Genomic DNA, 16,033 nt, shown 5'->3' with positions numbered 1-16,033 from the left:
AGACAAATGACAACAGCACAAAGCCCGAACTTCTGTGGGATGCAGGAAAGCTAAGAGGAAAGTATATAGCAATCCAGTCCCATTTAAGGAAGGAAGAACAATCCCAAATGAAGAGTCTAAAGTCACAATTATTGAAACTGGAAAAGGAAGAACAAATGAGGCCCAAAGTCAGCAGAAGGAGGGACATAATAAAGATCAGAGAAAAAATAAAATGGAAAGAATTAAACAATAGAAAAGACTCAATGAAACCAAGTGCTGGTTCTCTGAGAAAGTAAACAAAATGGATAACCCCCCAGCCAGACTAACTAAGAGAAAAAGAGAAACTGCACACATCAACAGAATCAGAAATGAGAAAGAAAAAATCATGACGGACCCCACAGAAATACAAAGAATCATGAGAGAATACTATGAAAATCTATATGCTAACAAGCTGGAAAACCTAGAAGAAATGGACAACTTCCTAGAAAAATACAACCTTCCAAGGTTAACCAAGGAAGAAACAGAAAATCTAAACAGACTGATTACCAGCAACAAAATTGAATCAGCCATCAAAACACTACCCAAGAACCAAACTCCTGGGCCAGATGGATTCACTGTTGAATTAGACATATAGAGAAGATATAATACCCATTCTCCTTAATGTTTTCCTAAAAACAGAAGAGGAGGGAATACTTTCAAACATTCTATGAAGCCAGCATCACTCTAATACTAAAACCAGGCAAACACCCCACAGAAAAAGAAAACTACAAGCCAATATCTCTGATGAACATAGATGCAAAAATTCTCAACAAAATATTAGCAAACCAAATTCAAAAATACATCACAAGGATCATACACCATAGTCAAGTGGTATTTATCTCTGGGAATCCAGTATAGTACAACATTCAAAAATCCATCAACATCATCCACCACATCAACAAAAAGGACAAAAACCACATGATCATCTCCATAGACACTGAAAAAGCATTTGACAAAATTCAACGTCCATTCATGATTAAAAGCTCTCCAAAAAATGGGTATAGAGGAAAAGTACCTCAACATAATAAAGGCCATATATGACAAACCCACAGACAACATCATACTCAAAACAGCGAGAAGCTGAAAGCTTTTCCTCTGAGATCGGGAACAAGACAGGGATGCCCAGTCTCCCCACTGTTATTCAACATAGTACGGGAGGTCCTAGCCATGGTAATCAGACAAAACAAAGAAATACAAGGCATTCAGACTGGCAAAGAAGAAGTCAAACTGTCACTATTGGCAGATGACATGATTTTGTACATAAAAACCCTAAAGATTCCACTCCAAAACTACTAGAACTAATATCAGAATTCAGCAAAGTTGCAGGATACAAAATTAATACACAGAAATCTGTTGCTTTCCTACATGCTAACGATGAACTAGCAGAAAGAGAAATCAGGAAAACATTTCCACTCACAATTGCATCAAAAAAGGAATAAAATTCCTAGGAATAAACCTAAACAAGGAAGTGAAAGACCTATACCCTGAAAACTACAAGACACTCTTAAGAGAAATTAAAGAGAACACTAACAAATGGAAACTCATCCCATGCCCTTGGCTAGGAATTAATATTGCTAAATTGGCCATCCTGCTTAAAGCCATCTACAGATTCAATGCAATCCCTATCAAAATACCAACAGCATTCTTCAATGAACTGGAACAAATAGTTTTAAAATTCTTATGGAACCACAAAAGACCCAGTATAGGCAAAGCAATGGTGAGAAGGAAGAATAAAGCAAGGGGAAATCTCGCTTTCCAACTTCAAGCTCTACTACAAAGCCACAGTAATTAAGACAATTTGGTACTGGTACAAGAACAGACCCACAATCCAATGGAACAGAATACAGAGTCCAGATATCAACCCAAAAATATATGGTCAATTAATATACGATAAAGGAGCCATGGACATACAATGGGGAAATGACAGCCTCTTCAACAGCTGGTGTTGGCAAAACTGGACAGCTACATGTAAGAGAATGAAACTGCATCACTGTCTAACCCCATACACAAAAGTAAATTCACAATGGATCAAAGACCTGAATGTAAGTCATGAGACCATAAAACTCTTAGAAGAAAACATAAGCAAAAATCTCAGGGACATAAACATGAGCGACTTCTTCATGAACATATCTCCCAGGTAAGGGAAACAAAAGCAAAAATGAACAAGTGGGACTATATCAAGCTGAAAAGCTTCTGTACAGCAAAGGACACGACCAATAGAACAAAAAGTCATCCTACAGTATGGGAGAATATATTCATAAATGACAGGTCCGATAAAGGGTTGACATCCAAAATATATAAAGAGCTCACGCACCTCAACAAACAAACAGCTAATAATCCAATTAAAAAATGGGCAGGGGAGCCGAACAGTCAGTTCTCCAAAGAAGAATTTCAGATGGCCAACGGACACATGAAAAGATGCTCCACTTCCCTAGTCATCAGAGAAATACAAATTAAAACCACAATGAGGTATCACCTCACACCAGTAAGGATGGCTACCATCCAAAAGACAAACAACAAAAAATGTTGGCGAGGTTTTAGAGAAAGGGGAACCCTCCTACACTGCTGGTGGGAATGTAAATTAGTTCAACCATTGTGGAAAGCAGTATGGAGGTTAATCAAAAACTCAAAATAGAAATACCATTTGACCCAAGAATTCCACTACTAGGAATTTACCTTAAGAATGCCACAGCACAGTTTGAAAAAGACAGATGCATCCGTATGTTTATCGCAGTACTATTTACAATAGCCAAGAAATGGAAGCAACCTAAGTGTCCATCAGTAGATGAATGGATAAACAAGATGTGGTACATATACACAATGGAATATTATTCAGCCATAAGAAAACAAACCTATCATTTGCAACAACATGGATGGAGCTAGAGAGTATTATGCTCAGTGAAATAAGCCAGGTGGAGAAAGACAAGTATCAGATGATTTCACTCATATGTGGAGTATAAGAACAAAGAAAAAATCTGAAGGAGCAAAACAGCAGCAGACTCACAGAAACCAAGAACAGACTAACAGTTCCCAAACGGAAAGGGACTGGGGAGGATGAGTGGGAAGGGAGGGATAAGGGGTGGGGAAAAGAATGGGGGCATTATGATTAGCATGTATAATGTGGGAGGGCAGAAATGGGGAGGGCTGTACAACACAGAGAAGACAAGTAGTGATTCTACACCATCTTACTATGCTGATGGACAGTGTCTGTAATGGGGTATGTGGGGGTATTTGGTGATGGAAGGAGTCTAGTAAACATAAAGTTCCTCATGTAATTGTAGATTAATTATACCAAAATAAAAAATAAAAAAGGCCTTTGCTCCCTGATGTTTATCACAGCACAATATAACATACAATAGCCAACCTATGGAAGCAACTTAAGTGCTCATCAGTAGATAAATGGATAAAGAAGGTGTGGTTCATATACACAATGGAATATTATTTAGCCATAAGAAGAAAACAAATCCTACCATTTGCATCATGGACAGACCTATAGGGTATATGCTCAGTGATATAAGCCAGCTGAAGACAAGTACCAAATGATTTCATTCACCTGTGGAATATAACAACAAAGCAAAAAGGAACAAAACAGCAATGGACTAACAGTTACCAAAGAGAAAGGGACTGGGGAGTGTCGGTGCGAAGGGAGTGTAAGAGGATTAAGGGGCATTATGATTAGTGCACCGAATGTAGTGGGGGGCACGGGGAAGGAAGTATATAGCACAAAGATGGCAAGTAATTACTCTATAGCATCTTACTATGCTGATGGACAGTGACTGTAATGGGACATGTGGTGGGGACTTAATGAGGGGAATGTAGTAGCCACAATGTTGCTCATGTGAAACCTGAGCATAAGATTGTATATCAAGGATACCTTAATAAAAAAAAAAAGTACCCATGCACCACAGAAACAAGTCCAGAGTATCCGTCTCAAACTTTAATTATGAATGAGTGGGAATCACCTGAGGATCTTGTTAAAACACAGAATCTAATCAGTAGGTTTGTGGTGAGCCCTGAGATTTCTGCATTTCTAACAAGCTCCCATGTGATGTAGATACAGCTGATCCAGGACCACACTGGTGAAGAGGCTTTATTACATCTTTATAATGTAGTCAAAACAACAAAATTACACAAAGCTTTTACAAAGAGGAGGAAACAAAGGAAAAGACTACTATGAGTGAGAACAGTTATGTAAACCTTCATCTTCAGCCTTTATTCTCTCTCTGTATCTACATCCAACTTTTCAGTTGCCTGCTTGCCATCTACACTAGGTAGTGGCATGGGGACCTCAAACTCCACACCTCCCCGTGTTAAACCTGCTTCTTTCTTTGAAATTTGCTACTTTAATCAATGGTACCACCATCTTCCTAGCAAGCCCAGAGAGAAATCTCAAAGTCAGCTTGTTTTTTTTTCCTCTTTTCATTTCCAAAGTCCATATATATCCCACACCACTTCAGGCCACTATCACCCTTCACGCTCAACTTCTGCAATTTTTGGCTGGTGGTTTTTTAGCTCTTTTTAGGGGCTCAGACTCTTCTGAAAATCGTCTGAAAGCCATGGATGATCTCAGAAAAGGCACATTTGCACAGAATTTGACATACTGATTGCAGAGGGTTCAAGAACCAACCCCCAAATTCATTCAGATTCTGTATTAAAAACTCTTACCCTTTACGAAGAATGCCCAGAAAGCTCACTTGATGGACAGCACTGACAGCCTGGCTTGGCCAGGCCTGATGCAGAGACAGCAGTGGACTGATAGCATCTCCTCCATCTATGCCCCACAACCTAGAGTCCAGTTTGCAGTCATCTTTCTTACCTCATCTACAGGTCATCTTTCTACACTCATCCCTACATCTGCTGCCTCCAGCATTGCCTCAGTGATTAGTTTGCAGTTATTTATACTTTTTAATCTTTCTCGTCTGTCTGTGAAGCCACTACCCTCACCCAATAACATCCTCTGTAGTTCCTTCCGCTCCTGCTCCTCCCGTTCACGTGATAGCTGAGAACTGGTTTTCTTATTCTGCAACATGTTCTCGATGTTCTTTCCCATTTCTTCAAAGTCACTGCCTTCAGCTGAGCTGCTATCTGTGTCAGTTGATAAGACTTCATTTGATGACAAAACCCTAAAAAGAGAAAAAAAACAATCTTAAATTAACACAAGGGGAAATACAAAAGTTTACAAAGAGCTGAAGAAACAGTTTGAGGCTACAGTAGGAAATTGGGAAGTCAGCCTTAAAAACAAGACCCAAAATCCACTAAGATATGGGGCCCTTAACGGAAAAGCTTTACAAGTTTTCCTAGACATTTAGAGAACAAGGCAAGTTTGAAATACGAAATAGCACAACTCTTTCAGAATTCCTGGAGAGACCCTGAGAAACACATCAATATATTATTGGTCATTCTGAATTAGGGCATTACCATCCTCTCAACAGTAAGCCTTCAGAGAACATACAACTTCCTGTCCCCTATCACCACTGTATAAAAGTTGCCATGGAACCCAGAGCTCAAACCTAGCACCACTTGCCATTCAAAACCTTTGCCAAGTTGCTTTGAATAAAGTAGGTACTCTAGCAGTATATGAACAGATGCCATCCTGAAATCTCCAGATACCTTACTACCTAGTTATATTATTAGGTGTGACTAAAACATAGTTAGGTTTCTCCTTTATAAAATAGTGTCTTGGACTCCCCCACTTTTCCAGATTGGATTTTCTGCAGCACTAAAACACATTTGTTCTGCAGGTCAAAGATGCGCTGACATTCCTCTTTGTAACGCTCTTGATGTTCAGCCACAGAAAACCTTGATCCATGAGCAAATTTACTCATGGGTCCCTCTCCAGAGCCGGCCTGTTCTGTTAACATTGTGCGTACTGCATCAATCACTTCCCAGCAGGAAAACTTTTTAATCTACAAGAGAGACACACACACACACACCAATTATTCAGGGATTTCAAAGAGCAAACCAAGACACATGGTTAGAGAGCTAGACCAAAAAAACAACACCCAAAATATTTTAAACAGAAAGCTTTAGAATTAACTCCTGAAAAAGTACCCAAGACCCAGGCCCCCACAACTTACACCACAAAATCCTCCAGACAGTTTCTTACATCTGCCTACTAGCTCTTCCCTCCTTGTGCAAAGCCCCTAGGAGCCTCTACGTTTTCCTTTTCCACACTCAGCTTTTCCTCAAGCACACCGAGTTTACGAAGAAGTTGCTTGTCATTTTTCAGAGAGAGGTGACAGAGATCTGCATCTGTTCCTGTCAATGTTTTCTTCACTGACTGAGGCTCCTTATCATCCTACGTCAAAAACAAAATACAACAAAACGGGTAAGAATCCTAGAGAGCTGAATTCCTTGTAGTAGCCACTTAAATCATCCTGTCAACTTAACTGCTTCCTAGATCATGCATCCTATTCATCACGACTCCTTAACCTTCCTTTCTTTCTTCCTTGATTCTCATCCTACAGAAATTCAGACACTCTCACCTTCTGCCATGTTGGTTTGTTTGGAATCTTCACATACAAGAACCCTTCACCACACCCTGTGGGATCTGCCATCCCAGTCACCTCCAGGAGACACTTGCCCTTCATGGCAGCAATGAAGGCCCTTGTAGTGTTCCAAGGAGCTGTGTGAACCTGACATATAGAAAAAGATTCTAAGGGTTATGGAGCACATTTGCTCTATGTCTAGCCATGATAGAAAGTTGGATCAATTACAGTAACACAATTTGATGCTTTTGTAAACTATCCACAAAAACCAATTGCTACATAAAGCTGCCCAGGGCTCAGAGCTTGCTGTTCTTCTTTTCTATGGTAATTAAATCATGATTTTAAATAGAAGTTAAGATTTCAGCCTTTAGAAGAAGGAATATGTGGAACAGTGGTATCCTTCACTCCAATATTCGTTGGGCTTCCCTGAGAGTTCTCAGAGATGGTGTTGCCCCCATCCTCGTGATGCACAAAAGTTAGACTGACAACTGCATTTGACTGTCCAATTACTTCTTTAGAATGACCCACATATTTTCATGATTAGATGATAAATCATGCTTTACAAAACACTAGCCCCAACCCCAGGAGCATTGAATCAGAGTCCATTTCACCTCTGCCACTGGTTTGCTCAAAACGGTCTGTCCTCTCTCTCCTGGAATCCTGAATACCTTTTAGAAATCCCACAAAACAGTAAGGAAATTAAGAGTAGGGGAATGTGTTTCTCCATGCAGACTAGTTAAGACTACAAATGATTACCTAGAAAGTGATCAAGGAGGAGAGGATTAAAGATGGAGGCATGAGAGGTGAGACGGAGGCTTCCTTCTAAAACCGCATAAAATACAAAAATATAATTAATACGAGTAATCCTGAAAGGAGAACAGGAACGAGGGTCGTGCCAAACTGCATAAACCTGGTGAAAGGAATAAACCTCACAGAACAGAGTAAGGTACCAAAGCCGTGGCCCAGCTGGACCCAAGGCCTTTCCCAACCCCAGCTCACTGCCAGGAAGGAAGAGAAACAGAGTGGGAAGGGAGTGGTGGACTGAGACTGCTGATCTACTCTGGGAGCACATACACACATTTCGTGGTGCTTGCATGGTACTCTCGTGATTAACTAAGACAGGCAGAATTCCTGGAGAGATTGAGATTCCAGCTGCTTGTGGAAAGCAGGGATCCATATCCGGCAGTCCTGGGACAAAAGAAAGGTGGGCGATCTAAGAGACTTCCTAACAAGGAAGCCCTTAGCAAGAGGGCTTCTAAAGGGGCAAGGATTGCACAGAGCAGTAATGCTCAGGAGAAAAGAAAGTGGACAAAATTGTCCGAGTGCACTCTGCCCAGCAGGTTGGGAGCTTTCACAGTCTTTAGGTACTCCAGCTTCCAGGCCGGCTATGCACCACCAAGGAACCCCTCGGTGATACACACCCAACTGCACATTCCTCCCAGCTAGCCCCACCTGGCTTGCAAACCGGCAAACCTTACCCTGGCGTTAGGACAGCCAGAGGGAAGATCTGTTTACAGCAACTACAAACGCAAAGCACAGAGGCTTATACCTGTGTGCTTGGCCCACTGGTTCAGACACTGGAGACAGTCACAGCAGCTGGGAAGCAGGAAACAGCTGTTTCCTCCCCCAGGCACCAATACCACTCCCCTGCGGCCCTTGACGTTGCTTCAGGGGCTGAGCAGCTCCACAGAGCAGAGCTTCTGGATACAAGAGGGGCCCATACACAAATACGAAATGCCAAAAGAACCTGGTTGAAATTTAAATTATTAACACAACTCCTCAGGATCATTTAAATGACACTGACCTCATGAATCTTCCTGAAAGAGAGTTCAAAATAAAAATGATTATCATGCTTATGTGGGTACAGAAAAATATTCAAGAACTCAGGAGGGAATTCCGGTCGGAGATACAATCATTGAAGAGCACAATGGGGGTATTAAAAGCAGATTAGGTATGGTGGAGGAGACAATAAATGAAATAGAAACTAGAGAAGAGGAATACAAAGAAGCTGAGGAACAGAGAGACAAAAGGATCCCTAAGAATGAAAGAATATTGAGAGTACTGTGTGACCAATAGAAACAGAACAATACTTGCATTATAGGGGTACCAGAAAGAGAACAGAAAGAAAAAGGGACAGAAAGTGTCTCTGAGGAGGTAATTGCTGAAAACTTCCCCAATCTGGAGAAGGAGATTGTCTTTCAGACCATGGAGGTGCACAGATCTCCCAGGACAAGGGACACAAGGAAGACAACACCAAGACATAGAGTAATTAAAATGTCAAAGATCAAGGATAAGGACAGACTATTCAAAGCAGCCAGAGAGAGAAACAAGAACACATACAAGGGAAGCTCATCAGGCTATCATCAGATTTCTCAACAGAATCCTTATAGGCAGAAAGGAGTGGCGTGATTTATTTAATGCAATGAAGCAGAAAGGCCTCAAACAAAGGGGCTCTTTGAACCAAGATTACTTGATTCAGCAAGATTATCACTTAAATTTGAAGGAGGGGTTAAACAATTTCCAGACAACCAAAAGATGAGAGAATTTACCTCCCACAAACCATCTCTACAGTGTATTTTGGAGGGACTGCTACAGATGAAAGTGTTCTTAAGGTTTAATAGCTGTCACCACAGGTAATAAAACCACAGTAGAGAAAGTAGAACAGCTAATTACAACGCAAATGCAAAATTAAATTAACTGTCCCCAAAGTCAATCAAGGGATAGACAAAGAGTACAGAATATGACACCTAATATATAAAGAATGGAGGAGGAAGACACAGAAAAAAAAAGAACCTTTAGACTGTTTGTAATACCATATTAAGTGAGTTAAGTTAGACTCTTAGATAGTAAGGAAGTTAACCTTGAGCCTTTGATAACCACGAATCTAAAGACTACAAAGGCAATAGGTACATACCTATCGATAATCACCCTAAATGTAAATGGTTTGAATGCACCAATAAAAAGACATAGAGTCACTGAATGGATAAAAAACAAAACCCATCTATATACTGCATACAAGAGATTCACTTTAAACCCAAAGATATGCACTAAAAGTGAAGTGAACAAAATCTTGGTTCAAAGGGCCCCTTTGTTTGAGGCCTTTCTGCTTCATTGCATTAAATAAATCACGCCACTCCTTTCTGCCTATAAGGATTCTGTTGAGACTAAAAGTGAAGGGATGGAAAAAGATATTTCATGCAATTAATAGGGAGAAAACAGCAGGAGTTGCAGTACTTGTATGAGACGAAATAGACATCAAAACAAAGAAAGTAACAAGAGATAAAGAAGGACATTACATAATGATAAAGGGGTCAGTCCAACAAGAGAATATAACCATTATAAATGTCTATGCACCCAACACAGGAGCACCAACATATGTGATAACAGAATTTAACGAAGAAATAGAATGTAATGCATTCATTTCAGGAGACTTCAACACACCACTCATTCCAAAGGACCACTCAACCAGACAGAAAATGAGTACACAGAGGCACTGAGCAACACATTAGAACAGATGGACCTAAATATGTCAAACAAAAGCCAACATAATTAAAAGGGGAAATAGAATACAGCACATTCATTTTAGACACTTTAACATACCACTCACACCAAAAGACCGATCAATTAGATACAAAATAAATAAGGAAACAGAGGCACTGAACAATACATTGAACAGACGGACCTGACAGACATCAACAGAACGCTACATCCAAAAGCAGCACAATACACATTCTTCTCAAGTGCACATGGAACATTTTCAAGAATAGATCATATACTAGGCCAGAAAAAGAGCCTCGGTAAATAAAAAAAAGATTGAAATTGTACAAACCAGTTTCTCAGACCACAAAGGTATGAAACCAGAAATAAATTACGCAAAGAAAATGAAAAAGCTCATAAACACATGGAGGCTTTACAACATGCTCCTAAATAACCAATGGATCAATAACCAAATAAAAACAGAGATCAAGCAATATATGGAGATAAATACCAACAATAATTCAACACCTCAAAGTCTGTGGGATGCAGCAAAGGCTGTGCTAAGACAGAAGTATATTGCAATACAGGCCTACCTCAGCAAAGAAAATCAATCCCATATGCACAATGTAAACTCACAATTAACAAAACTAGAAAAGGAAGAATAAATGAGGCCCAAAGTCAGTTCAAGGAGGGACATAATACAGATTAGAGTAGAAATAAATAAAATTGAGAAGAATAAAACAACAGAAAGAATCAATGAAAGCAGGAAATGGTTCTTTGAGAAAATAAACAAAATGGATAAACCCCTAGCAAGACTTATCAAGAAAAAAAGAGTCTACACACATAAACAGAACCAGAAATGACAAAGGAAAGATCAAGACAGACACCAAAGAAATACAAAGAATCATTACAGAATACTATAAAAAAATAATGCTAACAAATTGGGTAACCTAAAAGAAATGGACAACTTTCTAGAAAAGTACAACCTTCCAAGGCTGACCCAAAAAGAAACAGAAAATCTGAACAGAACAATTACCAGCAACAAAATTGAACTGGTAATAAAAAACCTGCCTAAGAACAAAATCCCTGGACCAGATGGAATCACTGCTGAGTGTTATCAAACATTTAGTTAAGACCTAATACCCATCCTCCTTAAAGTTTTCCAAAGAGTAGAAGAACAGGGAATACTTATAAACTCATTCTATGAGGATCACTCTAATACCAAAAAGAAGGAAAAACACCACAAAAAAAGAAAATTACAGACCAATATCCCTGATGAACACAGATGCAAAAACACTCAACAAAATATTAGTAAACCGAACTCAAAAATACATCAAAAAGATCATCTATCATGATCAAGTAGATTTATTCCAGAGATGCAAGGATGGTATAACATTAGAAAATCCATCAACATCATCCACCACATCAACAAAAAGGAGGACAAAACCACATATGCATTTCCAAAGATGCAGAAAAAGCATTTGACCAAATTCAACATCCATTCATTATAAAATCTCTCAACAAAATGGGTATAGAGGGCAAGTACCTCAACATAATAAAGGCCATATATGACAAAACCACAGCCAACATCATACTTAATAGCGAGAAGCTGAAAGCTTTTCCTTTAAGATTGGGAACAAGACAAGGACGCCCACTCTCCCCACATCTATTCAACATAGTACTGGAGGTCCTAGCCACAGCAGTCAGACAACACAAAGAAATAAAAGGCATCCAGATTGGTAAAGAAGAAGTTAAACTGTCCCTGTTTGCAGATGACATGATATTGTACATTAAGAACCCTAAAATCCACTACAAAACTACTAGACCTAATATCTGAATTCAGGAAAGTTGCAGGATACAAAATTAATACGCAGAAATCTGTGGCATTCCTATACACTAACAATGAACTACTAGAGAGACAAATCAGAAAAACAATTCCATTCACAGCTGCATCAAAAACAATGAAACACCTAGGAATAAACCTAACAAAGATAGTGAAAGACCTATACTTTGAAAAGTACAAGACAGTCATGAGAGAAATTAAAGAAGATACCAATAAATGGAAACACATCCCTCATGCTCATGGACAGGAAGAATTAATATTGTCAAAATGGCCATCCTACCTAAAGCAATCTACAGAATCAATGCAATTCCTATCAAAGTTCCAACAACATTCTTCAACAAACTAGAGAAAATCGTTCTAAAATTCATACGGAAACACAGAAGACCCGGAAGAGCCAAAGTAATCCTGAGGAGGAAGAATAAAGCAGGGGGGATCGCACTCTACTACAAAGCCACAGTACTCAAGACTATTTGGTACTGTCACAAGAACAGACCCACAGACCAGTGGAACAGAATAGAGTCCAGATATTAACCCAAACATATACAGTCAGTTAATACACGATAAAGCTGTCATGGATATACAATGGGGAAACGACAGCCTCTTCAACAGCTGGTGCTGGCAAAACTGGACAGCTACATGTGAGAGAATGAAACTGGATCACTGTCTAACTCCATACACAAAAGTAAATTCAAAATGGATCAAAGACCTGAATGTAAGTCATGAAACCATAAAACTCTAAGGGAAAAAAAGGCAAAAATCTCTTGGACATAAACATGAGCGACTTCTTAAAGAACATATCTCCCGGGCAAGGGAAACAAAAGCAAAAATGAACAAGTGGGACTATATCAAGCTGAAAAGTTTCTGTACAGCAAAGGACACCACCAATAGAACAAAAAGTCATCCTACAGTATGGGAGAATATATTCATAAATTACTTCAACGAACCGATCTGTTAAAGGGTTGACATCCAAAATATATAAAGAGCTCACGCACCTCAACAAACAAAAAGCAAATAATCCGATTGAAAAATGGGCAGAGGAGTTGAACAGACAGTTCTCCAAGGAAATTCACATGGCCAACAGACACATGAAAAGATCCTCCGCATCGCTAGTTATCAGAGAAATACAAATTAAAACCACAATGAGGTATCACCTCACACCAGTTGGGATGGACAACATAGAAAAGACAAGGAACAACAAATGCTGGTGAAGATGTGGGGAAAGGGGAACCCTCCTACACTGCTGGTGGGAATGTAAATTAGTTCAACCATTGTGGAAAGCGGTATGGAGGTTCCTCAAAAAGCTCAAAATAGAAATACCACTTGACCCAGGAATTCCACTCCTAGGGATTTACCCTAAGACTGCAGCAGCCCTATTTGTAAAAGACATATGCACCCCTATGTTTATCACAGCACTGGCTATGTTTACAATAGCCAAGAAATGGATGCAACTTAGGTGTCCATCAGTAGATGAATGGATAAAGATGTGGTACATATAAACAAGAGAATATTATTCAGCCATAAGAATCCTACCATTTGCAACAATATGGATGGAGCTAGAGGGTATCATGCTCAGTGAAATAAGCCAGGCGGAAAAAGACAAGTGTCAAATGATTTCACTCATCTGTGGAGTAGAAGAGCAAAGAAAAAAACTGAAGGAACCAAACAGCAGCAGAATCACAGAACCTGAGAGTGGACAAACAGTTACCAAAGGGAAAGGGATAAGGGGATAAAAGAGGGGCATTACTCATTACTATTAGCAGACATAATGTCGGGGGTTGGGTGGGGAGGGGGTAGGCACAGGGAGGGCTGTACAACACAGAGAAGACAAGTAGTGTTTCTATAGCGTCTTACTACACTGATGGACAGTGTTTGTTTGGGGGTATGCGGGGGAATTGGTGATGGGGGAGTCTAGTAAACATAATGTTCCTCATGTAATTGTAGATTAATGAAAGTAAAGTAAAGTAAAGTAAAGTAAATAAAATAAATAAAATAAAATAAAATAAAATAATATAATATAATAAAAACTGAAGGAACAAATAAAAATAAATAAATAAATAAATAAAGACGGAGAAAATCTTTGCAAATCACATACCTCTTTAAGGACTCAGACCTAGTATACATACATAAGTTTCAAAACCCAATAATAAGAAAAGCAACTAAAACAAAATTAAAATTGGAAAAAGAGATGAACAGGTGACCAAAAATGTTATGTGTATAAATAAGCAGACACTCAACATCCTTAGCCATTAGGGAAATGCAAATTAAAACCACAAGGCACTAGAAAGGCCACAATTAAAAAATCAGAAAATAGCCAGTCTTGACAAAGATGTGGAGAAACTGAAACCCTGATACACTGTTGGTAGAAATGTAAAATGGTGCAGCCACTATAGAAGACTGACAGTTCCTCCAAAGGTTAGACACAGAATTACCACATGACCCAGTAATTCCACTCTTAAGTATTTACCCAAGCAAAAAGGAAACATACATCCACACAGAGATTTATACATGAATATTCATAGTAGTTTACTCCTAACAGCCAAAAACTAGGCACAACAAAATATCCTTAAAGATAGGTGATTAGTTAAACTAACTCTGGTACATCCATACTATGGAATACTGTTCAGCAATAAAAATGAAACAAACTTTGAATATACACAATAACCTGAATTAATCTCAACATAAGTACAGAGTGAAAGACAGACCTAAGAAAGAATACATACTGTCAACCAGTGGTGCTGGAAAAAAAGAATATCCACATGCAAATTAATGAAGTTGGACCTTCACCATACACCACATAAAAATTAACTCAGAATGGATTAAAGACCTACATCTAAGACCTAAAAGCATAAAACTCTTAGAAGAAAACATAGGGGAAAAGCTTTATGACATTTAATTTGGCAATGATTTCTTGGATAAAAGCACAATTTACAAAAGTAAAATTAGATCATTGGAATTCATCAAAATTTAGAACTTCTCTGTATCAAAGGACACAAAACAATGTGAAAAGGCAACCTGTGGAATGGGAGAAAATATTTGCATATCATTTATCTGATGAAAGGTTAATATCCAGAATATATAAAGAACTCCTACAACTCAACAAAAAATAAAGAATCTGAGTCAAAAATCAGCAAAGGACTTGAATAGCTGTTTCTCAAAAGATGACATACAGATGGCCCACGAGCACATGAAAAGATGCTGAACATCACTGACCATTAAGGAAATGCAAATTAAAACGACAATGAGGTACTACCTCACACCCATTAGGATGGCTGGCTACTATCAAAGAAACAATAATAACAAGTGTTGAGAAATGTGGATAAACTGGAACTCTTACACAATTGAGAGCAATATAAAATGGTGCGGCTTCTTTGGAAAACAGTATGGAGGTTCCTCAAAAAAAAAAACCCTAAAAATAGAACTACAGTATGATCGAGTTATCCCATTTCTAGGTATATATGCAAAAGAATGGAAGGTTTGGGTAGTTGTTTTCACACCTGTGTTCCTAGCAGCAGTATTCCCAATAGTCAAGAGGTGAAAGCAACACAAATGTCCATCAATGGCTGAGTAAACAAAATGTGGTATACACATACAACAGAATTCTTTTTACCCTTAAAAAGGGAAATCCTGGCACATGCTACAACATGGCTGAACCTTGAGAATATTACACTAGATTAAATTAATCAGTAACCTAACAACAAATACTTAAAGATTCCACTTGGGTGAAGTACTTAAAAGTAGTAAAAGAAAGACAAAGTAGAATGGCGGTTGTCAGAGGCTGGGGGAGGAAGGAGTGGAGAGTTACTGTTTAATGGGTAACAGTTTCAGTTTCACATGATGAAGAGAGTTCTGGAGATTGGTTGTACAACAATGTGAATATACTTAAGACTACTGAACTGTGCACTTAAAGGTTAAAATGGTATGTTTTATATTATGTATATTTTACCACAATTTTAAAGAAGAATACATACTATATGAATCCATTATCTAAAATTCCAGAAAATGTAAACTAATCTATAGTTACAGAAAGCAGATCAGTGGTTGTCAGGGGACATGGAGGGTGGAGAGAAGGGAAGAGGCATGATAACAGGACTTCAAAGAGGCACGAAGAAACTTTTGGGGGTGACAGAAACACTCGTCGTGATGATTTCACAGGTATCAACATACATCAAAACATATACAACATATATACATATAAAAATTGTACACT

At 38.7% G+C, this 16,033-nt stretch overlaps 2 protein-coding genes across 2 annotated transcripts in view; both read right to left on the bottom strand.

Moving 5' to 3' along the window:
• CA5B (carbonic anhydrase 5B) overlaps window positions 1-16,033 on the bottom strand; it is a 276,577-nt gene that overhangs the window by 147,424 nt on the left and 113,120 nt on the right. The gene's annotated exons all lie outside the window — the stretch shown is intronic.
• Window positions 1-16,033, bottom strand: part of LOC130681886 (transcription initiation factor TFIID subunit 1-like) — a 98,571-nt gene that overhangs the window by 63,536 nt on the left and 19,002 nt on the right. Inside the window, 4 exon segments of the mRNA XM_057495601.1 lie at window positions 4,963-5,163; window positions 5,747-5,924; window positions 6,191-6,316; window positions 6,504-6,653. Coding sequence (XP_057351584.1) covers window positions 4,963-5,163; window positions 5,747-5,924; window positions 6,191-6,316; window positions 6,504-6,653 — 655 coding nt within the window.

The sequence above is a fragment of the Manis pentadactyla genome, chromosome X (assembly GCF_030020395.1).
Source record: "Manis pentadactyla isolate mManPen7 chromosome X, mManPen7.hap1, whole genome shotgun sequence".
Classification (NCBI taxonomy): domain Eukaryota; kingdom Metazoa; phylum Chordata; class Mammalia; order Pholidota; family Manidae; genus Manis; species Manis pentadactyla.
Note: the sequence above shows the minus strand (reverse complement) of the source record. Positions and strands in the feature narration are given on the sequence as shown.